Raw genomic sequence first — 27,295 nt, 5'->3', positions numbered from 1 at the left:
TGGCGACTTCACGACTTTTATTTGTGGTGCCTGTGCTTTATCTCGAAAATACCTTCTCCCCCTGCCCCGGACAGTGGGCGGGGAGGGGGCAGCAAAAATAGAAGACGTCCCTCCCTATTGCACATGGACCCTATATACAGGCCCACCTGGCTGAGGCCAGCGGGACTCTTGGCACATTCTTGGATCCCTGCTCAGGAGGGGAGGGGTAATGGGGTGGCATCACACGTGAGATGGGGACCTCCAGGCAGCCACTCTGGTCCTGGCAACTAATCCTTGCACTTCTTGGTCTTCAGTTCCTTCCTGGTCCCGTCTCCGGCCCTGGTCCCCTCTGGCAACATCCCCCTACCTGGCTCGGCCTCCCACCTCCATCCTGGCCTCGGGCGGCCCCCTTGGCTCCTGGGGACTCTGCTCCCCTCCCAGTCCGGAGGTCCCAGGGGGGCTATGGCTTCTCTGAGACTTCCCCCGGAGCCCTGTCACTCGTGTTCACACGGGGGAAGGGGTGCGTGTGGCAGAAGCAGCTGTATAAATACGGGTGCGGGAAAGTCCCTCCAGGTCACTTGGAGAGTTTGCTGATGACGCGGATCAACGCTGCATTCTCGTCTTTGAGGCGCTGGTTGTCAGCGCGGAGGTCAGACAGGGCCTGGGGAACAGCAGGAGTCAGCTGGGCAGCCCTGGCAGACTGCGCCGCTGCCCACCCTCGGCCCTCAGCCCTCTGCCTACAGCCCGCACAGGCCCCAGGAGCCTTCACCTTAAGCTCCTCCTCCAGCTCCGCGGCCTTGCGCTCCAGTGCCCTGCGCTCCTGGAATAAACGGGGAAGTTCAGAAACCGAGGCTGAGGAGGGTGGGGGAAGGCTGGGGGCCAGCTGGGAAGGGCAGTGTGGCTCTCTTGGTCCAGATTTAGTGAGGTGAGGCTGGGGACGCCTCTGGCCCCCGGTCCCAATGCCCCTACTCACGAATCTCTCTAGCTCCAGAAGAGCTGGCCTCTCAGCGAAGCGTTCTTGCCTCTGGTGAGGACACAGAAAGCACAAAGGTGAGCCAGGGAGGCCCGCAGTACTCCGAGGAAGAGGTGTTAGGATCCCGCTGGAGACCCGCCGGCCCACGTGGGCCAGGCCCCGCCTCCAGCAAGCCCACAGCCCCACCCCTCCTTCAGACTCCACCTCCGAGACCTCGGCCTCGCCCTTCAGATGGAGCCCATCCCTGTCGGGCCCCTCCCGGCCAGGCTCTGCCTCCCAGCAGTCTGAGCCACGCCCATGCGGCCCTGCCAGTTCCGGTGAGCCGGGCCTCGGCGCCCTTACCTGCGTGGCCCGCTCCAGCTCCACCTTGAGCTGTGCCAGCCGCAGCGTGGTCTCGGTCAGGGCCTCGCGGAGCCGTTCGTTCTCCTTGCGCAGCTCTGCATACAGCTGGGGGTCAGGTGGAGGAGGGTCAGGTGGAGGAGGGTCAGGTGGAGGAGGGTCAGGTGGAGGAGAGCCAGGTGGAGGATGGGGGCGGCGCTGGGGGGCGGGGAAGCCAGGAGGTGGGCACCCAGCAAGAGCTCCGACGGAGGGGTGGGATCGCACCTTTCTAAAGCCTCCATCTGGTTCCTCCGATTCTGGCTCAGGTTCTGAGTTGAGGTCCCGCTTCGAGCGCTGCCTGCGGGGTGAGGGGCCCTCGAGGGTGCTGGGGCAGGGAAGGAACACCCTTCAGTGGCCGCCCCGGTTCGCACGAAGGCCCCACCCCTCCTACCCCACCCCTACCTGGACTCCGGGCTGCGGTCAGCCGGCTCCGCCTCCTCCCCCTGCGGGCAGGTGGAGGGGGTTCAGCGGGTGTAGGAGGGACTTTGCCCGCCCCCAGGCCCACCCTCTGCACCAGCTCGGCCCCACCTGAGCCCCGCTCACCTCCGCAGACCCCCTCCACTCCTTTCCGACCTTGCGGTGCTCCCTGGCCGCCTGCGGTCCCGGACCCTGCCCGTCGGGCGCCTCTGCTGGGGGAGGGGCAGGAATCAGCCCAGGCACCTCCGGAGGGAGTCCCCTCTGAGTACCTGGGTCCCCGGGTCAAGTCCCCCAGAAAGCAGGAAGTCTATGGGAGAGACTGGATGGTGCCCTGGCAACGACCTCCCCCAGAGAGCAGACCTCACCTCTCTGGGCAGGGCCCTCAGAGTTCTCCACTCCAGGGACGCGGGGCCTCCGGGAAGGTTCCTGTCGGGAGGGGGAGGCCAGTCAGAGCACCAGGACATCTCGCACCACCCCACACGCCCTCGCTGACCCCTCTCACCAGGCTCTGCGCCGGCTTCCCTGGCTCTGGAGCCTTCCCTGCCACCTTCTCTGCCTCCTTCAGGTCTGTCAGAGTCACACCCTGGCAGGGAGAGGGAGAGGGGACAGTCGGGATGCTGGGGTCAGGCCCAGCTCCCTTCCTGAGACCTCAGGCCCCCAGCCCCACCTACCTCAGACCCAGGAGTCCAGGCCCCCAGCCTCTCCTCCTTCAGACCCAGGAGTCTAGGCCCCAGCTCCTCCTCCCTCAGACCCAGGAGTCCAGATCCCCAACCCCTCCTCCCTCAGACCCAGGAGTCCAGGCCCCAGCTCCTCCTCCCTCAGACCCAGGAGTCCAGACCCCCAGCCCCTCCTCCCTCAGACCCAGGAGTCCAGACCCCAGCCCCTCCTCCCTCAGACAAAGAAGTCCAGACCCCATCCCACCAACCCCAGACCCAGGAGTCCAGACCCCAGTCCCTCCTTCCTCAGACCCAGGAGTCCAGACCCCAGCCCCTCCTCCCTCAGACAAAGAAGTCCAGACCCCATCCCACCAACCCCAGACCCAGGAGTCCAGACCCCAGTCCCTCCTTCCTCAGACCCAGGGGTCCAGGTCCCCAGCCCCTCCTCCCTCAGACCTAGGAGGCCAGACCCCAGCCCCTCCTCCCTCAGACCCAGGAGTCCAGGCCCCAGGTCCTCCTCCCTCAGACCCAGGAGTCCAGACCCCTAGCCCCTCCTCCCTCAGATCCAGGAGTCCAGACCCCAGCCCCTCCTCCCTCAGACCCAGGAGTCCAGACCCCTAGCCCCTCCTCCCTCAGACCCAGGAGTCCAGACCCCAGCCCCTCCTCCCTCAGACCCAGGAGTCCAGACCCCTAGCCCCTCCTCCCTCAGACCCAGGAGTCCAGACCCCAGCCCCTCCTCCCTCAGACCCAGGAGTCCAGACCCCAGCCCACCCCACACCTGTGTGGACCTCCGAGACTGGCGCATGAGGCGGGAGCGAGCTTTTCGCTGGGATTCCGACTCCTCATCCCGCACGGGCATCTGGTAGGACCTGAGGGAAGGGCCCCAACCTCAGGGAGGGGGCCTGGGGACCCTGTCCCATTCCATGGCTGACACCCTCAGGGGGAGGCAAGTTCTATGGGAGAAGACTCCAACTCCCAGCAGACCTGGGGCCAGCTCTCCCTCAGGAGCCCACCCAAAGCCCGGGGACTCCTGCTTGACATCGTTTCTCCCTGCTGGAGGGAGGGTGGAAGCCTCCTGCCCTGGCCTCTTCACCTCCGTCTGTCCCGGGAGTCTGCTGGGGGTGCCGTGGAGGCTGTGGGGACATTTGGCTTCACTGGGGATTCAGGTTCCAGAATCCTGGAGGGAGGCGAGGAGTTCTCCAAGCGAGGATGAGGCTTGGTGACCTCAGACCTGCATCCATTCATTCATTCAAAACATTACTCAAGTGCATTGTGTGCCGCCACTGGAGATGCGGCTGAGAACAAAAGACACAAGTCATCTGGGCCGCCAAAGAGTCAGAGCTGAGCAGAAATACACAAAACCAACACAGCCATGAAAAGCCCAGCACACTACCCCTGCCGTCAGACGGAGAAAGGGCTCTGGACAGAAGCAGTGCGAGAACTGGGACCGGGAGGGTGTGCGTGTGCAGACAGCGCTGTGGTGGCAGCAAGGTGGCCAGTGTGCGCCTTGGGGGGAAGGTAGGGGAGAAGAGGTGACATTTCAACACAGACCTGAGGGGGAGAGAGAGGCCCCCAGGAGGGACACGGCACAGGCCCTGGGGTGGGAGCAGGAACCAGACCCCAGGGAGCACACAGACTCGCCCAGGATCACACAGAGAGGTTTGGAACCCAGACCTGCCGCCCACCCTCGAGGGGCCCAGGCCCTGAGGACTCACAGGGCAGAGGGTTCCGGCAGCTTCTGGGAGGTGGTCGGGGTAATTCTGGCAAGACGGAGCTCCTTGGCCTGTGCAGAGAGGAGAAGGGGAGGAAGGGGCAGTCCCCTCAACTGGGCAGGGGCCTGGACCTGGCCCACCCCCTACTCACCTGAGCAGAGGTCCCTTCCAGCCAGGAGGAGGAAGCTGATCGCTGCAGCCCAGCTCCGGGGACTCCCTCTGCTGCCCGCCTTTCTGGGGGACCCAGGGCACCAGAGCTCCCCGTCTTCAGGAGGCCAAAGCGCCTGGAGAAGGGGGCCTCTTCGGGCAGCTGTGAGAAGGTCTCAGTTAGGGAGAAAGGATCCCTCTTCTCATACCTCACAGGTTAACTCCCAAGGACTGCAACAAACTACAATTCCCAGCAGCCCCTGGGGCAGGCACAGTTTTAGGCTTTTTAGAGGCAGCCAGTTGTCCAGGACTCTGGGAACTACAGTCTTCACCCTACCTACTCCCACAGTTCCTAGGTTTACCAGCTTTATGGAATCCCACCTCCCCAGCCCTCCCGGCCTCACAGGACCTCTCAGTGCATCCACTCACCACGGGGCTCTTAGGGCTAGGGTGCGGCGGGGAGGAGACGCCGTTGAGCGTTCTGGGTTCTGCAGGGGGTGGCTCTGCGGTGCAGGAGGTCACAGAAAATGCCAGGAGAATTACCTGGAGAATCAGAGAACCCAACCTCCACCTCCCTCAGACCCAGGAGTCCAGATTCAGGCCCCTCACCAGTGGGACCTTCTTCTCCTTCATCCTCATCCTGGATGGGGGGCCCCCCAGTCCCACCAGGCCGGCGCTCCTTGGACAGGTCCTGAAGGGAAATCTTCTCTCGACTGCTCAGACGGCACACAGAGCTCCTGTTGGGGAAGGAGAGGGCGTGGGATGCAAGCCCAAGCCTCCAGCCACCTGGCCACACCCAGACTCCTCCCTCCCTGTACCTTCTGTGTTTGCTGTTGGAGGGCACTTGGGGCTCCTGGCCCCAGCTCTGGGAAGCTTCTTTTTGGTTCCGAAGCTGCAAGGAGGGAAGGAGGGAAGGGGGCTGCTGGGGAGAGGTGGAGCACATGCCCCCCACAGCAACACCACCATCAACAGCTGTGCAGGAGCTCAGTGCCCCCATCGTGGGCTTACCAGCTTTCCTACAGATGGCCACCCTCATGGAGAGGAGGTGCCCTGCATTCAGCAGGCCCCTGTGGCCACCACGTGCAGGCACTGCCATCTTGCCCCCACTGGCCCCCACCCATGAGAAGCCTCCAGTCCCATCCCAGAGGAGTCCTTCTAGCTCCCAGGGGCGACCTGCTCAGGCCTCACCCTGACCCCTCAGCACACCCAGGGCACTGGTGGGCCCTCAGCTGCCCCACTCTGGCTGCCAGCGTTCACCTCCTCCTTCCCTGCACAGTTCACCACTGTCTTCACACCTTCGGGCCTCTGCATATGGTCCTTGTGCCTCCCACCAGGAGTTCTAGGAGGGCACTTCAAGCAAACATTTTTTTTTTTTTTGAAACAGAGTCTTGCTCTGTCACCCAGGCTGGAGTGCAATGGCACAATCTCAGCTCACTGCAACCTCCGCCTCCCAAGTTTAAGCGATTCTCCTGCTTCGGCCTCCCAAGTAGCTGGGATTACATGCTCGTGCCACCACACCTGGCTAATTTTTGTATTTTTAGTAGAGGTGGGGTTTCACCGTGTTGGCCAGGCTGGTCTCGAACTCCTGACCTCAAATGATCCACCCACCTCAGCCTCCCAAAGTGCTGGGATTATAGGCATGAGCCACCGCGCCCAGCTCCAGCAAACTTTGTGCTACAGTAAGTACTCTTGTCTTCCAGAAAGTGTCCCCAGATGCTCCCAGGCTGGGCTCCCCTCATATCTGACTGAGCTGACCCTTCTCTACCCATTAAACCCCCCATGGCCCTATGGCCCACAGGGCAGAAGCCACCCTGTTCCTCAGCCTGGCACTCATGGCCCTCCAGGGTCTGCCCTGCCTTACACCTCCCTCCCTGGGCACCTCAGGGCACCCACCCTTGCCCCCCAGCCTGTGGGAGACCTTCTCCTATATCCATCAGCCTCCACCTGGCTCCTGCCAACCTTTCAAAAGAAGCCGTCTCTGTTCCCCTGCCCACACACCGGAAGCCTAGGCCGGGCCTGGAGCGTCCTGTTGCCTAACACGGCTCACTGAACGCAGGCATGGCTCCGGAGCTTTCCAGTGGCGCATATTCCCCGGAGCCTCCTCACAGAACAATCCACGTCACGAATAAGCCCTCATACAGGTGCACACCACACATTCCCACTTGACAGAGGAAGAAATTGAGGCCTGGAGAGGGTAAGCGGCTGGCTGGGACCCATGGCAGATCCATGGCGGAGCCGGGATTCCAACCCAGGGAGTCTGGCCAGCGCTCACACCCTTCACTCCTTCACAGTGTTTTCCCAGGAAGGCTGCCCCAGGGATGGCTGGGGGACACCCGGCAGGTGACCAGCCCAGCCTGAGTCTAGGACAATCTCCTGTGAGTGGCTGCTGCCAAGGGCTACCCTGAGGCAATGAGGCACGCTGAGCCGGTTTGTTACTTTGTCTGAGTGTCACACAACCCTGTCTGGGTCCTTCTGCTGCCTCCCCACCCGGCAGCAGGAAGCTCTGCAGCCCCATGTCCATTCTGCCCTGGTGAGGGCCTTCCCTGGGGATGGGGCTGGGTCACCAAGCACGAAAGAGCAGGTGGCTGGGGCGGTGGATGTCAGAAGTCAGGGGGAGTCCCCCCTCCGCAGCCTCCTCTGAGTGAGGAGGCTGGAGTAAGCTCCTCAGCCCTGACACTCACGTCCTCCTGTTTCCGGGCTAGTTCCTCCAACAGGCTCAGCACTTCCTCATCCGCCAGGTCACAGGGACGCTGCCCCTGGGTGAGGGGAGGGGCAGGAGCAGACAATGAAAGAGGTGCTGGGCCCTCCCCATGCCCTGCCCCCCACCAGACTGGGCCCCAGCCCTCACCGCGTGGGTCAGCGAGTCCATGCCCCCGCCATGCTCGGCCAGCAGGCGGCAGGCGTCCTCCACTCCCCAGTGTGCCGCCGCATGCAGGGGAGTCCAGCCATCCCCATCCCGGAGCTCTGGATCGTAGCCAGCCTGAAGGAGCAACCTGGGGGCCCGGGAGGCTCTGGGTCAGAGGCCAAGGCGGGGCGCTGGGCTGATTCTGGCCAGCGGGGCAGCAACTGAGTCCCGGGCTTTGAGACCAAAACGCCCCTGGACGGGCTGGTAAAGAGCCGCCGCCCAGCGTCCGCTGCCACAAGAGGGCCCTCGGCACTAGGCCTCGCCCCTCCCCTTGGACCAGCGGCTACATGTTAAACCCTGGCCCTGCAGGTGGCCTCTGGAACCTGCCCCTGGTGCGGGCTGTGGGATTCCATGGTGGAGGCAGTAGTGTGTAAGGAGGCAGCCCCAGAGAACGTGTGTGTAGGACCCTGTGCCAGCCCCCACACCTGTCAGAAAGATGGGACCCCCAAAGGGCTTTCTCAGGGCAGTAGTGTTCTAGGACCCCAGCTGGCTTAAAGCAGTGACTTCCAACCAGGGCAATGCTGTCCACCGTCCCCTAGAGGAGACCCGGCAGGTCTGGAGACATTTTTGTCGTCATAACTTGGGGCAGGGGCTGGTGGCATCGGCTGGGTGGAGGCCAGGGAGGCAGCTCCACACCCAGCACTGCTCAGGAGCAGCCCCACAAGGAGAAGGATCTGACCCACAGTGTCACTAGCATCCAGGCTGAAAACCCCTCCCTGAAGACAATTTGCTGCCAGAAAACAATCACCACCTTAAACCATTCAGTTTGAGGGCAAAGGCAAGGTTACAATCCGGGGCCACTCAAGCTCAGCGGAGGGTAGGATGCGTCTATTTGTGGAGCACTGAAATGAGGCTCTGTGTCAGTGAGAAAGAGCTTCGCAGAGTGGAACAGATGGACTGCCTGGGATAGGCTACGAAGGCCCTATCAGCACAAGTGCCTCCATCTGGCCCCACTCACCCGGCCCCTCACCTTTCCCACGCGTTGCCGCTCACCCCGCTGCAGCTGCACTGGGCTCTCGCTACGTCCCCAGGTACTCGCCCGCCTGCCCGCCTGCCTGCCCCCCAGGTACCCGCCCGCCCGCCTGCCTGCCACAGGCCTCTGCACTTGCTACTCTCAGCCTGAGGAGTGTTCTGTGCTCTGCATCATCTCACGCGGAGCCCCTTTTCGGCAGCCACCACCCCCTCACCCCCATATCTCCTGACCCCAAAGCCCCTCCTCATCACATTTGGCTTCTCCCACCACCCTATTTATATCTCAAGCCAGCAGTTTTCAACTGGGATGACGCTGCCCCCCGGGGACATTTGGCCACATCCAGCGACATTTTTGGTTCTCACAACTAGGGATGCAGAGGCCAGGGAGGCTGCGTCACAATATCATCAAATAAACATACACCTCTACTCTGCAACAGATCTTTGATGAGAAGAATGCTGGTTACATTCTTTTAAAAAATGCAGTCAGGCTGGTCGCAGTGGCTCACACCTGTAATCCCAGCACTTTGGGAGGCCAAAGCAGGCAGATCACTTGAGGTCAGGAGTTCAAGACCAGCTTGGCCAACATGGCAAAACCCCGACTCTATTAAAAATACAAAAATTAAAAAAATAAATAAACACACAAAAATTAGCCAGATGTGGTGGTGCACACCTGCAATCCCAGCTACTCGGGAGGCTGAGGCAGGAGAATCGCCTGAACCCAGGAGGCGGAGGTTGTAGTGAGCTGAGATTATGCCACTGGACTCCAGCCTGGGCTACAGAGCAAAATTCCACCTCAAAAATAAAAATAAGTAAATAAATAAATGCAGTCAGTAGATCTGAGTGTAAACATGCGTCCTCACAAGGGAGCAGTAATGAAATAACAGTCAGCGAATATTTCTAAGTCCAAAGTGCTTTAGTGCTGCCCACCCGGGCCACCGGCTGGACACAGTCGCCCGGCCAGACACAGGCCGCCCAGCTGAAGGCCAATCTCCTACTGTCCCTTGCAGCGGGGAGAGGTCACGTGACTAGGCTCTGGCACACAGGATGATGGCGTTAAGTGGTGCAGTGCCACTTGAGGACTGCTCTCTTAGAAGGATGGGTGTTTGCTCCCTTTGTCCTCCCTCTTCCTGCTGGCTGGGATGCAGGTGCAATGGCAGGAGATGAAGCAGCCCCCCAGGACTCAGGAGTGGAAGCCATGGGAGGAAAAGGGCACAGCCTCCAGGCCTGGGCACGTCACTGGGCCCAGCCACTCAGCGTTTCCAGTCCCCTTGTGGTAAGGATCATCTCAGGGAGGGACACAGGACCAACACGGCCTCTGAGCGACAGAGCTGGGACTCAGGCCGGACACACAGGCCCAGGTGCTCTACTTCAGCAGCAGGTGTTAAGCAGAAGGGGACAGCCTGGAGCTGTTACAGTCATCTGACATACCTCACTGAGAAAACCAGATGAAAAACTGTCAATGCGGAGGTGAGCAGAGAGGGGAGGAATTCATGTTAACTTCATTTTTATGCTGAATAATAAAGTGTAAGATTGCAAAAGAGAGAGGAGGGAACTGAAAAAAGAATGAGGAACCTGAGGATGAGAACCGGAACCAACGACTTTAATGGAAAGGGAAAGGCAGCCAAATAGGAGCAAGTAAGACCCAGGACTGAGGTGAGGATGACAGAAAGAGAGTATGTATGCACCTTGGCTGCACGCGGTGCCTCACGCCGGTAATCCCAGCACTTTGGGAGGCGGAGGCTGGTGGATCACCTGAGGTCAGGAGTTCAAGACCAACCTGGCCAACATGAAGAAACCACGACTCTACTAAAAACACAAAAGTTAGCCAGGTGTGGTGGCGTACTCTCATAGTCACAGCTATTGGGGAGGCTGAGGCAGGAGAATCGCTTGAACTCAAGAGGCAAAGGTTGCAGTGAGCTGAGATCACACCACTGCACTCCAACCTAGGTGACAGAGAGCAAGACTCCACCTCAAAAATAAATAAATACAAATAAACTATATATGCACCAAATAATCTAGTCTTAAAATACATACAAAGTGCAACTGACAGAGCTATGAGAAGAAACACACAAAGTCCATAATCACAGAAAGAATTTAAAATATCACTATAGATAAAACAGCATGATTACAAAGTTGATCTAATAACCTACAGAGAACACTGTACTTGATGACACCATTCTTTTCCAAATTGCATATACTGGACTATAAGATAAAACAAATTTCAAAAGCTAGAATCATATAGAACCCATTCTCTGACCATGGTGCAATTAAGCCAGGAAAATGGTAACACAATGATGACTAAGGAAGTCCTATATATTTGGAAAATATGCCGAGCACAGTGGCTCACACCTGTAATCCCAGCACTTTGGGAGGCTGAGGTAGGTGAATCACTTCAGCCCAGGAGTTCTAAACAAGCCTAGGCAACATGTCAAAACCCTATCTCTACAAAAATCAGCAGGGCATGGTTGTGTGTGCCTGTAGCCCCCACTACTCAGGAGGCTGAGGTAGGAAGATCACCTGAGCCTGGGGAGTTTGCGGCTGCAGTGAGCCACAATTGAACCACTGCACTCCAGCCTGGGAGACATAGCAAGACCCTGTCTCAAAATAAATAAGAAAAGATTACAAATTGGGAAATATTTTACACTGAATGACATTAAAAAAGACTGCCACATCAAAACTTGTGGGTACAGCTAAGGCTGTACTTAGAGGGAAATACATAGCCTTAGGTACATACATTGAAAAAGAACAGGACAAGATCCACAGGAAGGTATAAGACAGCAAGATGGACAGACAGGCCCAACTCACCTCATCACCTCAATGTAGCCCTTGGCAGCGGCCACATGCAGGGCAGAGGCGCCTGTGCGGGGGTGCCGGGCCTCTGGCATGGCGCCCCCATTCAGCCAGCACCTTGTGTCATGAAGCAGCAACTCCTCTTCCGCACGCTTGGCCGCCTCCACGTCCACACCTGGGAGGAGGAGAGGCACTAGGTAGGACTCACACCCCATGACCTGGAAGACCCGGGGTTATACCGTGGGCTGGCCGGGGTTGAGCCCTGTTCCCCTGTGAGACTCAGGAGGCCTAGACTGGCCCAGCTGTTTCCCAGCTGTGCTCCATGCAGTCCTGGGTCCCACTCAGGGTCTCTGAGTCAGCACCAAGCACTGGGAAAATGGAGACCACAGGCCTTTTCCACTTCAACCAGAAATTCACCTTCTTTTTATTATTTTTAATATAAAAGCTAAAGTTTACTGAGCAAATCCAGTGTTCAATTACATCTAACTTTTCCGGTCGCTACCAATTTTTTTTTTTTTTTTTGGAAACAGAGTCTCACTCTGTCACCCAGGCTGGAGTCCAGTGCTGCAATCTCAGTGCAACCTCTGCCTCCCAGATTCAAGAGATCCACCCAAGTAGCTGAGATTACACGCATAAGTCACCACGGCCGGCTAATTTTGGTATTTTTGGTGTAGGCAGGGTTGCACCACGTTGGGCAGGCTGGTCAAACTCCTGACCTCAGGTGGTCTACCCGCCTCGGCCTCCCAAAGTGTTGGCATTACAGGCGTGAGCCACCGTGCCTGCCCCAACATAATCTTAATCTAGCATCTCCATACATTTTATTGCCATTACTACTTTTCGCACTCAGGACAATAAACCAAGCGAAAAGCCACCACATGCAGTATTTGTGCCGTTAGGGCAGCAGTTTCTTTCCTACCCAGGTGTTTGATCCCTGCTTGCAAACGTGCTAACACCTACAGCAATCTGGGAAAAGCATGCTTCCTAACTAGTCAATTTCATTTAATCCAATTGTTGTACTGTATTATAGATGCAAAAGACAAGTAATGACCAAAGTTAAATATAAGTTGACTTTGGATCAAAACAGTTACCCTTGCTGAGGCAGAAATCGTTATCTATTGGCGGCTACTGAGGATCCTTATTCTTTTGCATACTATAAACTTTTTTTTTTTTGACGGACTTTCACTGCAACCTCCACCTCCAGGGTTCAAGCGATTCTCCTGCCTCGGCCTCCCAAGTAGCTGGGATTACAGGCACCCACCACCACATCCAGCTAATTTTTGTATTTTTAGTAGAAATGGGGTTTCACCATGTTGGTCAGGCTGGTCTCAAACTCCTGACCTCAGGTGATTCACCCACCTTGGCCTCCCAAAGTGCTGGGATTACAGGCATGAGCCACTCCATCTGGTCTAATTTTTTTTTTTTTAAAGAATAAATAGAGATGGAGTCTAATTATCTTGCCCGGGCTGGTCTCAAACTCCTGAGCTCAAGCAAACTACCCACCTCAGCCTCCCAAAGTACTCAAATTACAGGCATGAGCCTCAATCTGCTGCATTCAAACAATCCTCCCAGCTCAGCCTCCCAAGCACCTAGAACCACAGGCACATGCCACTATGCCTAGCTAACGATTTTTACCTTTTGTAGAGATGGGGGCCTCCTGATTTTGCCCAGGCTGGTCTTAAACTCCTGACCTCGGGTAGTTTTTTTGTTTGTTTGTTTGTTTTAATGAGACAGATCCTCACTCTGTTGCCCAGGCTGTAGTGCAGTGGTGCAACTTTGGCTTAGTGCAAACTCAATGAACCTCCCAGGTTCATGCAATCCTCTTGCCTCAGCCTCCCTTGTAGCTGAGATTACATGGGATACAGGTACCCACCACCAAGTCCAGCTAATTGCTATATTTTTAGTAGAGGGAGGAGAATCGATTAAACTCAGGAGGCGGAGGTTGCAGTGAGTCGAGATCCTACCACTGCACTCCAGCCTGGGCAACAAGAGCGAAACTCTGTCTCAAAAAAAAAAAAAGAAGAGAAAGTGACTCATGAATTGTTTCTGTACTGATTATATGTTGAAAGAATATTTTCGATATACTGGGTTAAATTAAAAAGTTATTAAATTAATTTTACCTGTTTCTTTTAACTTTTTCTTTTTTTGTTTTTTAAGACGGAGTCTTAGAAAACTGCACTCACTCTATTACCAGGCTGGAGTGCAGTGGCTCGATCACAGCTCACTGAAACCTCTGCCTCCCAAGTTGAAATGATTCTCCTGCCTCAGCCTCCCAAGTAGCTGCGACTGAAGGCGCATATCACCATGCCTGGCTAATTTTTTTGTATTTTTAGTAGAGACAGGGTTTCACCATGTTGGCCAGGATGGTCTCAATCTCTTGACCTAGTGATCTGCTCACCTCGGCCTCCCAAAGTGCAGGGATTACAGGCGTGAGCCACCGCGCCCGGCCTTCTTACTTTTTAAAATGTGCCTACTTGAAAACTTTCAATTACATTTGTGGCTCATGCTGGATTTCCATTTGACAGCACTGGCAAAGAACCTCAATGTACCACCAGCCCATTTACAAAATGAAAATCCCACAGGGCCAACAGAAGGCCCCGTGCTGTTCCCCAATCTCACAGGTAAGCACGACCAAAAGTTTGAACATGCGTTTTGTTATGCCCTTACCATATATATACATATCATAAACTTCTGCCACAGGGCTAGAAATGGGATCCAAGAAACACAATCCCATCAAATGTGTGCGTTCTTGTCCCACTGCCAGACAGATCGTCCAGGTAAGGGTTGCAGTTTGGTGCCACCTGGTGGCCCTTGGGCACTCAGATGTAAACTCCAATGGGACGCCTGAGGGTCTCCTGGCTGGCTGGGACACCTGGCGGTGGCAGCTACTCCAGGAATGTCAGGTTGGCTGGAGCCCAGCTCATGCGCCAGTCTGGAGTGGAGCGCCGTGAAGAATACTGGGGACTCAGGGATCTCTGCCTTTTCTCCCTCTCTCTACCATTCCTTTTTTTTTTTTTTTTTTTTGAGACAGGGTCTCACACTCTGTCACCCAGCCTGGAATGCAGTGGTATAATCATGATTCAATACAGCCTCGTATTCCTGGGCTCAAGGGATCATCCTGTCTTGGCCTCCCAAAGTGCTGGGATTACAGGCATGAGCCACCATGCCTGGCTCTGTCATTTCCTTAAAAGGAGTCACCTACTGTTCAATCCTATTATAGCTGAATGGGTCTCAATTCAAGGCGGGGAAGGGAGGGTGACTGGCTTTTTCTTCAACCACAGCCAGTGCCCTCCACGTCTGCTGCACATCCTTCTGCGATTTGCTTTTCGTGCTCAACATGTTGCTGAGATTTGTCTGTGTCTGCAGACAGAGCCCTTGATCAGGGGTCAGCGAGCTATGGCTTGTGGGTGCTGGCCACTTGCTGTTTTATCTTTTGCTGTTGTGGTGGTGGTAAAATAAACAAGATAAAATCTACCAATTTCTCTTTTTCAAAGTGCACAATTTGGTGGCATTTAGAATACCTGCAATATTGTGCAACCATCACCACTATCTAATTCCTGAACTTTTTCATTAGCCCAAATGAATACTGTACCCAACAAGAAGTCCCTCCCAGACAGGCGCCATGGCTCACGCCTGTAATTCCAGCACTTTGGGAGGCCAAGCTGGGAGATCACTTGAGCCCAATAGCTTGAGAACAGCCTAGGCAACATAGGGAGACCCTGTGTCTACAAAACTAAAGTTAGTTAGCTGAGCATGGAGGCGCACACCTATGGTCTCCGCTACTTGGGAGGCTGAGGTGGGAGAATCACTTTCAAGGCTGCAGTGAGCCATTATCACTCCACTGCACTCCAGCCTGGGAGGCAGAGTGAGACCCTGTCTTTAAAAAAGAAAAAAAGAAGTCACTTCTCAGACTTCCCTCCCCCCAGGCCCTTGTACCCACCAATCTTTCGGTCTCTATGGATCTGCCCATTCTGGAAGGCTATTTTTGCAAATAAAACTTTAGCGGAACAGTCATTCCCATTCATTCACACACTGTCCCTGGCAGTTTCCCCTCCCCAGTACTGGTGGAACAGTGGTGCCAGGCAGTGGCGGTATGTCCTGCAACACCTGAACATTCACCTTCTAGCCCTTTACAGAGACAGCTGCTGTCCCTGCTTAAATCACTCATTTACAGATGAGTGGCTGATCATTCTCTCTTGGGTGTGGGCTCCAGCCTCTTACTACTGCAAACACTACAGTGAACATTTGTCCATGGGCGGGAAGGCCTCTCTCAGGCTGCTGCCCAGGAGCGGAACTGCTAGAACAAGGCAAAGGTGGGGCTTTCAGCTATAATCGATGCTGACCCAGCATTTCCCAAAGTGGCTGTCATCAGGCAGAAGTTAAGAGCTCCCATGCCCTGCCCTTGTCAGCACTTGCAGCTATCCAAGGGTCAATTCTGCCTGTCTCCAACACCCCCCCTTCCAGCTGACTTGGATGGTGGGATTCCAAGTGAGCTGGCTTCAAATGTTTCAAAAACACTTCATGTTTCCTTCCTGCCAGTTCCATGCCCCTGTGCAAAGCGGCCAGAGAGGGTCCCTTCTGCATAGGACATGGTGCTGCTGCGTGTCCCCGGGGCCTGTCTCTGCAGCATACCCGATGCTTGGGCCTACAAAAACCCATCTCCCTTCCTCTGTGACTTCATCTTGACTTTCCTCACCCACGTTTTGCCCCACATGGTTTCAGTGTGACTGGGCCCACAGCCTGGCCCCAAGGTGGGCACATCACCAGGCCTTCCTGTCACCTTTGCAACAGTGATGGGCTCAGGAGCTGGCATGTGACCAAGGTGGCCCAGTGAGCATCACCCACTGGGAAAGAGGTGCTGTGTTTTGGCTGGGATATGGGCCTGCAGTTAAGACCCACACCGAGTGCCTCATGGAGACAACCTGCCTCAGAGAGAAGCCAATGCAGAGTTCAGCAGAATGATGGAGAGATGCTCTGGACTTCACTTGTGCCCCTGGATCAAACTATGCCTGAAGCCCACATAACTCATGGACTTCAGCTACATAAGGCCACAGATTGCCTTTTTAAAAAAAATAATAATGTGGCCAGGTATGGTGGCTCACACCTGAAGTAATCCCAGTACTTCAGGAGGACAAGGTGGATCACCTGAGATCAGGGATTCAAGACCAACCTAACCAACATGGTGAAACTCCGTCTCTACTAAAAACACAAAAATTTTGCTTATAGCCATTACTGGATAGCGAATAAAAGGAAAGAAAAAAAACAATAAAAGAATAAAGGAGAAAAAGAAAAAATACAAAAATTAGCTCGGCGTGGTGGTGAGTGCCTGTAATCCCAGCTAGCTGAGAGGTTCCTTGGCAACAAGAGCAAAACTCCATCTTGGTGGGCGGTAGGGGGAATGTGGTAAGATACACACAATATAAAATTTGCCATCTTTTTTTTTGTTTTCTGAGATGGCTCTTGCTCTGTTGCCATGATCTTGACTCACTGCAACCTCTGCCTCCCAGGTTCAAGTGATTCTCCTGCCACAGCCTCCTGAGTAGCTGGGACTACAGGCACATGTCACCACACCCAGCTCATTTTTATATTTTTAGTAGACATGAGGTTTCACCATGTTGCCCAGGCTGATCTCGAACTCCTGACCTCAGATGATCTGCCCGCCTCAGCCTCCCAAAGTGCTGGGATTACAGGCATGAGCCACTGCATCTGGCCTAAAATTTACCATCTTAACCACAGCTCAGTGGCATTAAGTAGTCACACTGTTGTGCAACCAATCTCCAAAATGTTTTCATCTCACAAAATTAAAATTGTATACCCTAGGCTGGGGACCATGGCTCATCCCTGTAATCCCAGCACTTTGGAAGGCCAAGGTGGGTGCATCACTTGAGCTCAAGAATTCCAGACCAGCCTGAGCAACATGGTGAAACCTCATCTCTACAAAAAAACAGAAAAATCATTTAAAAAGAAAAAAGTGGGCCAGACACGGTGGCTCACGCCTGTAATTCCAGCACTTTGGGAGGTCAAGGTGGATGGATCACAAGGTCAAGAGTTCTGGCCAATATGGTGAAACCACATCTCTGCTAAAAATGCAAAAATTAGCTGGGCATGGTGGTGCATGCCTGTAGTCCAAGCTACTCGGGAGGCTGAGGTTGTAGCAAGCCAAGATTGTGCCACTGCACTCCAGCCTGGGCAACAGAGGGAGATTCTGTCACAAAAAAAAAAAAAAAATACCCATTAAATTGCTTCCTATTCTCCCCACCGCCTCCCAGCCCCTGGCTACTGCCATTCCACTGTCTGTCTGTTACTTTGACTGCTCTGAGTACCACGCAGATGTGGAATCACACAGTACCCGTCCTTCTGTGACTGGCTTATATGACTGACTTTGTAGCATGCGTCAGAATTACCCTCCTTTTTTTTTCCTTTTTTTTTTTTTTGAGACCAAATTTCTCTCTCGTTGCCCAGGCTACAGTGCAATGGCATGATCTCGGCTCACAGCAACCTCAGCCTCCCAAGTAGCTGGGATTACAGGGATGCGCCACCACACCTGGCTAATTCTGCATTTTTAGTACAGACAGCGTTTCTCCATGTTGGTCAGGCTGGTCTCAAACTCCCGACCTCAGGTGATCCGCCCACCTAGGTCTCCCAAAGTGCTGGGATTACAGGCATGAGCAACCGAGCCCAGCCTAATTTCCCTCCTTTTTAAGGCTGAATCATATCCCATTGCATGAATGGGCCACACGTTGATTTTCCATTCGTTCAATGATGGGCACTAGGTTGCTACCTCTGGACTGCTGTGAACGCCGCTCTGAACACGGGTATGTAAATTGCCTTTTTTGGTTTTATTTTGTTGGGCCAGGATCTTGCCTGACCCCCAGGCTGGAGCAGCAGTGGCTCATTTCATCTTCCCCCTCCCAGGATCAAGCAATCTTCTCACCTCTGACCACTGAGTAGCTGGGACCACAAGTGCATGTCGCCACACCTGGCTAATGTTTATGTTTTATAGAGATGGGGTCTCACTAGGTTTCCCATGCTGGTCTCAAACTCCTGGGCTCAAGAGATCCTCCTGTCTTGGCCTCTCGAAATGCTGGGATTCCAGGTATGAGCCACTGCTCCAGGCCTCAAATGGCCTTTTCTGGCCTGGGCCAGGCGGAATGTGTTTTGATACCTGCAGAGTCACACCTGATTCAGCACCTGAGTCGACTGGGCCAGAGGCCTTCACGGTGGTGAAGTGAGCGGTGGTTCCAGGCCACCAAGTGACTGGCTGAGCAGATCACGTGCTCACTGAGCTCCAGACCCAGAAAGGAAAACATAAGCAAGCCAGAAAAAGCGAAGAGGACAGCCATGCCTGTCACCGGTCTGTCTTCTCGCCCTGCCCTGCCTGTGAGAGGCTGCCAGGGCCACACTATGGCAACACCAGTCTGGATGCTAGCACCTGGGGGATTCTGCATCATGTAGGCATGTCCTGCAGGGGGCGCAAAAGCCCCCACCCTCCTTAGAGCTGGGGTTCAGCCCCTCTGAGGCTCCTGTGTAGAGGCAGGGTGTCACAGGCAGAGGCTTTGTGATTTGGGGCAGCGGGGTTCCACCTCCAGCAGTGCAGCTGAGGGAGTTTTCAGTGTTACCAGTGGCCTTCGTTCCTGGCTGATCCTACAGGTCAATATCCCTTACCAATGTAGGCTTCCCCTCAGCCCACAGGAGGGAAGAAGCATGGGCCCCTCTGAGAAACTGATGCAACTTATCAGCAGTTTCTGCAGAAAAATACAATGTCAGAAAGTTCACGGACCCCCCGGAAGCTTTTCCCAGTCTCCCTAGGGTCCAGGGGAGGAGGACTGATCCAGAGAGAGGGAGCCTAAATCACTCGGATCTGGATTCCCTAGCTGGGTCCTGAACCAGAGGAGGAGAGGCTACAAAGAATGTCAAGGAGAAACACAGGCAACAGTGTAGCATCAAGGTTTACACAGCGTGCAACAGTGTAGCGCCAAAGTCTACACAGCGTGCAGCAGTGTAGCGCCAAAGTCTACACAGCGTGCAGCAGTGTAGCGCCAAAGTCTACACAGCGTGCAGCAGTGTAGCGCCAAAGTCTACACAGCGTGCAGCAGTGTAGCGCCAAAGTCTACACAGCGTGCAGCAGTGTAGCATCCAGGTTAATGCAGGGGTAACTGGGTAATGTGCTGCATACCTACTGTGCTTCAGCAGGAGGTGTCCTTGCGGCAGGAGATGCCTGCTGTGCATCAGGCGAAGAATTACAATGTCTGCAACATAGTCTCAAAATGGCCAGCGGGGTGGCTCACGCCTGTAATCCCAGCACTTTGGGAGGCCAAGGCAGGAGGACTATGAGGTCAGGAACTCAAGACCAGCCTGGCCACCACGATGAAAGCCCATCTCTACTAAAACTACAAAATAAGCTGGGCATGGTGGCACATGCCTGTAATCTCAGCTACCCAGAGGCTGAGGCAGGATAATTACTTGAACCTGGGAGGCGGAGGTTGCAGTGAGCTGAAATCGCACCACTGCACTCCACACTGGTCAAAAAGCGAAACTCCATTAAAAAAAAAAAAAGGCTCAGGAATGGAAAGGGAGAAAAAAAGGAAGAAAGAGAAGAGAAAAAAGAAGAAAGAGGAAGCATAGGAAAAAATGTGTTTATGTCTGAACCTGGGAAGAGGTCACAAGGGAAGGACAGAAAGAGGAAACACAAATGGATCAAAAAGTTAAAACCTGATGGTTCTACACCGTATGATTCCCTTTATGTGAAGTGTACAAATCAGCAAACCTACAGGGACAAAGGGCGGAGAGGGCTGTCTGAGGGCGGTGTGACGTCTAAGGGGATGATGAGAATGTTCTAGAGTCAACGTGGTGAATGTGTGAATATACTAAAAACCACTCAAGTGTGCGCTTTGGGTGAATTGGAGGGTATGTGAATTATATCTCAAAAAGCTATCTAAAAAAAGAAGAACACCGGCGAGTCTTAGTGTAAGGCATACGGGTATTCATAGGCTATCGTTTCAACTTTTCTGTAAATGTGAAGCTTTTCCAAAACAAAAAGTTGCGGGAGGGAGGAAAGAATCCAGCTCCAGGGTTGATTTCAACCACTCCCCATTTCAACGAAAGGCTCCTAAACTTCAGATCTCCGCCTCCATGTGTCCCACTAGCTACTCCTCCTACGTGGCTCTCGTGATCCCCTGAACCCACGTGGAACCCTATCCTTTTTCAGCCTAGCCAGTGACCCTGTAAGGATACCACGTCAGAAACGTGAAAGCCTGCTGGTACCTTGCTTCCTCATCACTCTCCCTTTCCTTCTAAACGACCTCTAGAGCCTGCCAGCACCATGCTCACACCTTTCCACTGACACCCAACCAGACCCTGACAACCACCCCAGGAGGCGGTGCCTGTAGTCCTGTTTCAGGAACTAGGGAAAGCGAGCTTCAGGGACATGCCTGGAGTCAGCCAGTCACTGGCAGAGCTGGGAGGCAAGCTCGGAAAGTTGGGACTTTAGAAGCCACACTGGGGACCCAGGGATCCTCAGGAGTCATCACACACCTGCCAGAAGCAACACCCCTTCCCTAGAAAAATGAACTGGCCAGGCAGTTTCAGGGGCTCTTGGACCCCATATGAAGTCTCCCAGGGCACCATGAGTCTCAGAGGACAGGGAGACCAGCCGCTGGCAGCCCCTGCCTGCCTCTACTCCCCCGCCAAGTAAATGCATCCCCTCCCAGAAAGACCTGCAGCAGGGTCCCAGCAATCCCACCTAACGCACTCCGGGCGAGTCCCCCCCCCCACCTGCCCCCCCACCCTCCTGCCCACCCCTCCCGCCCCGGCATTTCAATTCCCTCAGTCACTCAGGGAGTGAAATAATAACTCCAGTTGGTAGCAGCTTGAGTTCTTATCCTGTGCCTCTGATGGGCTCCAAACAATCCTGGAGGCAGGTCCCTATGCCCCCATTTCACAGGTGAGGAAACTGAGGCTCAGAGAGAGACAAAGACTCCTGGGAAGCAGGGTCAGCCTCAGAGCCCAGGCAGCCTCTAAAATTCTCAGCCTGGAGGCCACAGGTGAGGAGGGGCCCCCACCCCATATGAAGCACACCAGAGCCCACCTCGGTGGGCGATCTCCGCCTTCAGCAGCCCCTCCATGGCGTCCGACTCGGCTAGGTCCAGGGGCAGGTCCCCGTCACTGTTGACGGCGGCGATGTTGGCCCCGTGGCTCAGGAGGTACCTGGGGGTGGGGGTCGGTCAGGGCTGAGGGTCCAGGCCCCCACCCTGACCAGGTCCTGCCCGGCCCTCCCTTGCCTCACCTGGCGATGTCTAGGTAGCCGCAGGAGGCGGCCACGTGCAGGGGCGTCCAGCCCTCGTTGTCCGCCTGGTTCACAGTGGCGCCCTGCTCCACCAAGAAGCGCACCACCTCCAGGTTCTCATCAATGCAGGCCTGGGGGCGGGAAACAGCCGTCAGCCGCACCTCCCCCAGCCACATCGTCCCAGCAAGGCAGGGCTCCAGAGGAGCCACAAAAACAGACCCAGGGACACGGTGCTAGTGACAGTGGGGAAAACGACCCAGCAGCCTCTGGCCACCAGCTGTTTCAGACACCCTGGATGCCCAACGATCAGGTCAGCCAGGCCTTCAGCGCTCAGTGGAAACCACAAAAGGACTCCTGGCTACCTGCAAACAGCAAGTGAGCGGGAAGGGCCGGGGCTTCTCATCCAGGCGTGGGAATCCCACACAGTACTTGTTAGACACAGCAAAACACCCGTCACCACCCACAGGATGGTGCTTCCAGTGCTCAGACTAGGGAAGAAGTTCCAGCCCCTCCTCCTTCAGAGCCAGGAGTCCAGGCCCCCAGCCCCTCCTGCCTTAGACCTAGCCAGGTCCTTCCAAGGGTCAAGCCTAGAAACAACCCCAGCAGATACTCTGCAGGAACGAAGGGATGCGGGAAGGTCACCCTGTGCTGGGACAGACTCAGGGGCCTGGACAGCACTCCCAGAGGGGTGAGACAGCTGCACACCTGCATGCCCGGGGCCAAGGCAGTCACACTCCTGGTCACTGAGGCCCACTCTGCATGGGGCACTGCAGCCAGGGGCTTACATGGGCCATCGTTGCTCGTTCTTCCGTTAGGAGTCAAAAACTTGGGGAGACAAAAGCCAAAATCCAGGGGCCAGAGGAGGAACTGACCCCCGGCCTCGTGGACATTGGGTGGGCCCTACGACCTGAACTGGAGCTGAGGGAGGAGTGAAGCTAAACTCCTAGATCCAGGGGCAAATTACCCCCCAAGTCCCTCACCTCTCCACAGCTGCCCATCTGGAGAAGGGGGAGGGAGCTCCAAGGCCCAAGAGCATGAGGTCATGGAAACTCGGGCTGCAAGGGGGGCCGCACGTGCCCTGGGAACGGATGAACTCCGCTCGTTTATTTCCACCCGGTTGTCATGGTGATGGGGGAGGGGGGCAAGGAAAGAGATGGGCCTTTCCCTTTCAAGGACCTGCCCAGCACAGGCATCCTTGTGAAAGATGCCTGAGGCCTGGGCACCAGGGACTCAGGAATCCAGGCCCAGTCCCTCCTCCATTCAACACAGAAGTCCAGGCCCCAGCCCTTCTGCCCTCAGATGCAGGAGTCCAGGCCTACAGGCCCTCCCCATTCAGACCCAGGGTTCCAGGCCCAACCCCTACTCCCTCAGACCCCGCAGTCCAGGCCCCAATCCCTTCCCTCAGACCCAGAAGTCTAGGCCCCAGCCCCTCCTCCCTCAGACTCAGGGATCCAGGCCCAGCACCTCCGCCCTCAGACCCAGGAGTCCAGGCCCAGCCCCTCCCCACTCAGACCCAGGGATCCAGGCCCAGCCCCTCCTCCCTCAGACTCAGGGATCCAGGCCCAGCCCCTCTTCCCTCAGACCCAGGAGTCCAGGCTCAGCCCCTACCCCCTCAGACCTAGAAGCCCAGGCCCCAGTCCCTCCTCCCTCAGACCCAGGAGTCTAGGCCCAGCCCCTCCTCCCTCAGACGCAGGAGTCCAGGCCCAGCCCCTCCCACCTCAGATCTAGAAGCCCAGGCCCCCAGCTCTTCTCTGTTGAGCCCTAAGGATCCTGTACCCAGCCCCTCCTACTCCAGTCCCCAACCCCACAGCTACTAAGGCAACTGAGGGGCAGGAATGGGGGCAGTGTACCAGCCTCACCAAGTGGTTAATAAACCCACCTGGGGTACCCTGAGAACTCAGGAACAGCCACAGCAGGGGGCTGGTGCTTGGGGACCTGCCCCGAGACAGATGCAGAACGAGAAACACAGCCCCAGATGGACAAAGTGGCCAGGACTCAATCAAAAGTCACCCAGAGACAGTGATCAACCGTCCCTGTTTTCCTGGGACTGAGGGTTTCAGCGCTAAAACCAGGGTGTCGTGGGCAAACAGCATGAGCTGGTCACCCCAAACCCAGACCTGACCCAAACCCAGCTCCCCTGCTTGCTGGCCATGTGGCCTGAGAAGGGAGCCTCCTCTCTCTGAACCTCGGGCCACTCCAATCCTCCAGGCCTCCTGTGATGCCCTGAAGAGTGAGTTTGCCAAGTGGTCACTCCACAGTGGGGGGAGAATCCACCTGGAAGGTGGCCTGGAGGACAGGGCTGGGGCAGCCTCTCTCAGGGTCCAAGCCAAGGAGGTGGCCTGGGGCCTACGGGGGATGCAGGAGAAGGGGCTGAGTCTGAAGAGCAGAGCCAAGAACCCCTGTAGGGAAGGTGCAGGAGGCCAGGGGCATGGGATGGTGGACAAGGAAGGGGGACAGGGAAGCCTGAGGCCCTCTCCCGGGCTTGCCAAGGACTCAAATCCAGAGGCCCAGAGCAGGGCTTAGGGAACTGGGACCCTGCTCTGGGTGGGAGTATGTCCCAGAGAGCACCCAGGCCTCTTTAAGAAAAGGATAGAGAAAGAGAAAGGGGGTAGAGGCGGCCATGGCCCAGTGAACACCTAGGATGCATCATTCTCACAAAGGGAGTTTTCTACACAGACACCCTCCCTCCTCACCACAGCCCTGCCAGGGAGGGGCCCACTCCTGACCCATCTCACAGGTGAAACCGACGCACAGAGCACCAATACAAATTCAGGACTACAAAGCTGAAGAGCCAAAATCACAACTCAGGACTAACTTATTCTGATTTCGTTTTCCCAAACTGCTACTCTTTTTGGGAAGTGGAAAGAAGCAGCAGCCCCAGGACCAGTGAAATGCGCCAGACTGCGGCGTCAGAGCTGCTCAGGCTCTGGGAGAGGGCAGTGGAGGGTGGCCACTGACAACAGGGCATCCTCCCCTTCCCGCCCACCCCCTGCAAAGGTCCCCCTCCCAGGATCCTCTCTGGCTCCATCAGTAAGCACACCTTAGGGGTTCTGGCAAGGAGAGAGAGGTGGCTCCAGGAAACGGAGGTGTGTCACCAGATAAAAATCTGCTCAACAGGAGGTGGGGGTTAGACCCAATATCGGGAGACTAGGCTGGAGGAGGCCTAAGGATGGGGCTTCTCTATCACCAGTCCTATCCCTAGTGACCCCACTGTAGGGTAGAGAGGACAAATAAAAGCACCCAGAACCAGAGCCACGTTAACTAGCCCTGGGCTTTGCCATCCCGTGCTGGGAATGAGAGAACCCTGGGAATATAAGGTGGTCCCGGCTCTGGGACCCAGGATCCCTGGAGGCAGCAAACATGCTGTCATGAAGCAGACATGGGGGGCCGGACATGGAGGAGGAGGACTGGCAGAACTCTGGGGCCCCTGGAAGATGCCCTGATGGGGGACTGGGAGATCGAGCACAGAGACTCGCTATAGGGGTCTACAGGGGCAAGGGGCGGGGAGCTGCCCAAATAAAAAGAGAGGTGACCCAAATCCACAGGAGGAGGGGGCATCCGGGCAAAGCAAGCCAGAGGATGGAGAGGTGGCCAAAGCCAGGGAGAGGGGTACTTTGGGGTGGTCCAGAAAGTGATGATGTGGGCCTACGAGAAGGGGAGGCGAGGACTCGAGGGAAAGATATCAGTCAGAGAAGGCCATCCTAAGAAACGAGATGGCACAGGCCCCAGGAGAAGGAGAAAAAGGGAACCGAGCGAGTTAAGACAGCAGTGGGGGCTGGGGTAGGGAGGAGAGGACCCCGATAAGGGGAGCATCCTCCAAGGACACCACGTGGTGCAGCGCCGAGCAGGAAGAGCATCCCTGGGCAGCAACAGACAGCACAGACCAAGGGGAGGAGAGAGTGGAGGAAGACGGAACATGAAGGAGGTGACAGGGGAGAATCTGGGCCCAGCCATAGAGGTGGCCCAGGCCCCAGGCTGCCGGCGGAGAGCAGCACAAGCCTGTGAGAACGCAGGTCGGTGAAAGCGGTGACAGCCTGGAAAGAGGAAACAGTGGACCGGAGGCGCCGCAGAAGCCAGCAGAGCTAAAAGTGGTCCGGACTCGGGAGAGAGACGGCAGCGTTAGTTAGAGGGCAGAGGAAAGGCGGCGGCACAGCAAGGGCACTCGGGGGCGAGAAGAGGGCAGCGCAGAGTGGCAACGGCCAGGACCAGACAGACGGACCAGGCTGAGCCGTCGGAGCTGGCTTAGGTTCAGGAGAGGGCAGGGCATGGAGGGAGGCAAAGCCCAGGACCGGCTGGAGAGGCTCAAAATCTTTAGAGGGGAGGTCGAGGGGGGATGGTAAGGAGGACTGGGAAGAGGGTGTGGGGTCAGCACAGGCTGGCAAAGCCAGGGCCAGTTAAAGCGGCCCCAAATCGGAAGAGGGGAGGTCGAAGAGGAATGGTAAAGGGAACAGGGACAAGGTAACGGCTCCATTTCGGGAGAGGGGAGGTGGCAGAGGGATGGTAAGCGGGGCTGGGGCGGGGTGAGCAGCACAGGGCGGCGAAGCCCAGGGCCAGGAGCGTCGGGGCGGATCGAGACCGGCAACGGCGGCTCGGAACCCGGGAGGGAGGGTGGGCCTGGCCCCGGGAGACGCTGGGCGGGGGGCGCTGACCTGGTGCAGGGCGCTGATGCCATCGGCGTTGGTGGAGTCCAGCACGGCGCGGGCGGGCGGCGGCGCGGCGGGGTCCAGCTCGGGGCCGGGGCCGGGGTCGGCGGCGCGCAGCATCAGACGCGCCTCGTCCAGGTCGCCGCCCGCACAGGCCGCCAGGAACTCGGCGGCGCGCTCGAAGCGGACGGTGCGGGCGCGGCGCTCCCCGGGGCCCGGCTCGGCGCCCGCCCGCGCCCCCCACTGCCTCAGCTGCTCCCGCCGCCGCTCCCGGGCAGCCGCCGCCGCCGCCCCCGGGCCAGCCGCCGGGCCATCCTCTCCGGACATCGCGCCGCCCGCCCGCCCAGCGAGCGAGCGAGCGAGCGAGCGAGCGCCGAGCCCCAACTGCCGCCGCCGCCCGCCCGCCCCGGGGGCCGCCGGGAACTGCCGCTGGCCCTGCACCGCCCCAGGGATCTCCCGGTCCCCGCCCGGCGCGCCGACGTCACGGCGCTGCCCCAGGGTGTGCTGGGCAGGTCGCGGGGAGCGCTGGGAAATGGAGTCCATAAGCGGGAGCTGCCCCAGGCCACTTTCAAGAGTCTCTGTGCCCCCATGCGCTCTGGGAAGTCCGCAGCTCCGAGGCGCCCAATGGAAATCGCTGGATGAGGGCCTGCCCCGGGGAACGCTAGGAAATGGAGTCTACAGGCTGGAGGGGTGCCCCACGGCATGCTGGGAGGCGTAGTGCACCAGATACAGGGGACGAAGAGCAGGCTGCCCCAAGTTAGGAGATCGACTGGACTGCCGGATGGGAAGGAGTGAGGAGGGAGGCAGGGTTGTTGTTGTTGTTGTTGTTGTTGTTGTTTTATTTTGGGTTTTATTTATTTTGGTTTTTTTTCTGACCCCTTAACTAGAAATAAGCTCCACGAGGGCTGGGATTTTTGTCTTCTGTGCACTACTTGACCTCAGTGCCTAGAACAGAACCTGAGAATAGGTGATCGCAAATATTTTTTGACCGAATGAATGAATGAGTTCACCAGAGCACCATGGGAAACTGAGTCCCCAACCCAGAAACCATGGAAGACAGTCCACTTCCAAGCTTCCCTGGGTGACCTCCCAGGGCATGCTGGGAAATAAATTTTGCTGTGCAAACGTCAGGATCACGATCCTAGGGCACGCTGGGAAATGTAGTCCACAGGGCCACACCCCTAAAAGCACAGCGGCAGGGCCCCAAGGCATCTCGGGCTCGGTGGGCAAGAGGTCAACAGTCCCTAATGGTAATCCCTGAGCCACACCGAGAAAGGGAACCTAAGGCACAGCGTCCACAGGACAGGGCCCCCAGTCTTACAGTCCAGGCCCCCGCGCGCTCTCAAGGCAGGCTGGGATCGGTGGTCCCAGAGTTCCAGCAGGTGGGGGACGAATCACCTTAGAGCAGGCCCAAGCGATGCGCACACCTTAATCTTCACCT

At 56.6% G+C, this 27,295-nt stretch overlaps 1 protein-coding gene across 3 annotated transcripts; it reads right to left on the bottom strand.

Moving 5' to 3' along the window:
* PPP1R12C (protein phosphatase 1 regulatory subunit 12C) lies at positions 1-26,279 on the bottom strand. 3 transcript variants are annotated; one of them, XM_021673434.2, is made up of 22 exons: positions 25,861-26,279; positions 21,212-21,342; positions 21,014-21,132; positions 10,945-11,104; positions 7,111-7,255; positions 6,944-7,018; positions 5,081-5,154; positions 4,872-4,999; positions 4,692-4,765; positions 4,267-4,425; positions 4,119-4,186; positions 3,497-3,634; positions 3,182-3,272; positions 2,250-2,330; positions 2,113-2,173; positions 1,874-1,959; positions 1,733-1,773; positions 1,556-1,655; positions 1,295-1,399; positions 953-1,003; positions 749-799; positions 1-640 (listed from the first exon to the last, which is right to left on the bottom strand). In XM_021673434.2, exons 1-22 carry the CDS (start codon positions 26,179-26,181, stop codon positions 554-556), a joined length of 2,346 nt encoding a protein of 781 aa, XP_021529109.2. In that variant the 5' UTR covers positions 26,182-26,279; the 3' UTR covers positions 1-553. The 3 variants fall into 3 exon arrangements, with proteins under 3 accessions (XP_021529109.2, XP_064236897.1, XP_064236898.1); XM_064380827.1 differs by having other exon boundaries at positions 1,874-1,956; XM_064380828.1 differs by lacking the exon at positions 25,861-26,279 and adding an exon at positions 21,917-21,937 and having other exon boundaries at positions 1,874-1,956.
* Between the last annotated feature and the right edge of the window lie 1,016 nt (positions 26,280-27,295).

Source organism: Aotus nancymaae, unplaced genomic scaffold (genome assembly GCF_030222135.1).
Source record: "Aotus nancymaae isolate 86718 unplaced genomic scaffold, 86718_ANA_hifiasm-v0.15.2.pri h1tg000028l, whole genome shotgun sequence".
NCBI classification, from domain to species: Eukaryota; Metazoa; Chordata; class Mammalia; order Primates; family Aotidae; genus Aotus; species Aotus nancymaae.
This window is presented reverse-complemented; position numbering and strand designations above follow the sequence as displayed.

What these genes read in the sequence shown, in the direction of transcription:
- PPP1R12C (XM_021673434.2), bottom strand. Translation starts at nt 26,181, where the DNA reads ATGTCCGGAGAGGATGGCCCGGCGGCTGGCCCGGGGGCGGCGGCGGCG. An exon ending in TGGAAGGGACCTCTGCTCAG is followed by an intron (nt 4,187 to 4,266) that starts GTGAGTAGGGGG and finishes CTCTCTGCACAG; the next exon opens with GCCAAGGAGCTCCGTCTTGC. An exon ending in GACTCCCGGGACAGACGGAG is followed by an intron (nt 3,273 to 3,496) that starts GTGAAGAGGCCA and finishes CCCTTCCCTCAG; the next exon opens with GTCCTACCAGATGCCCGTGC.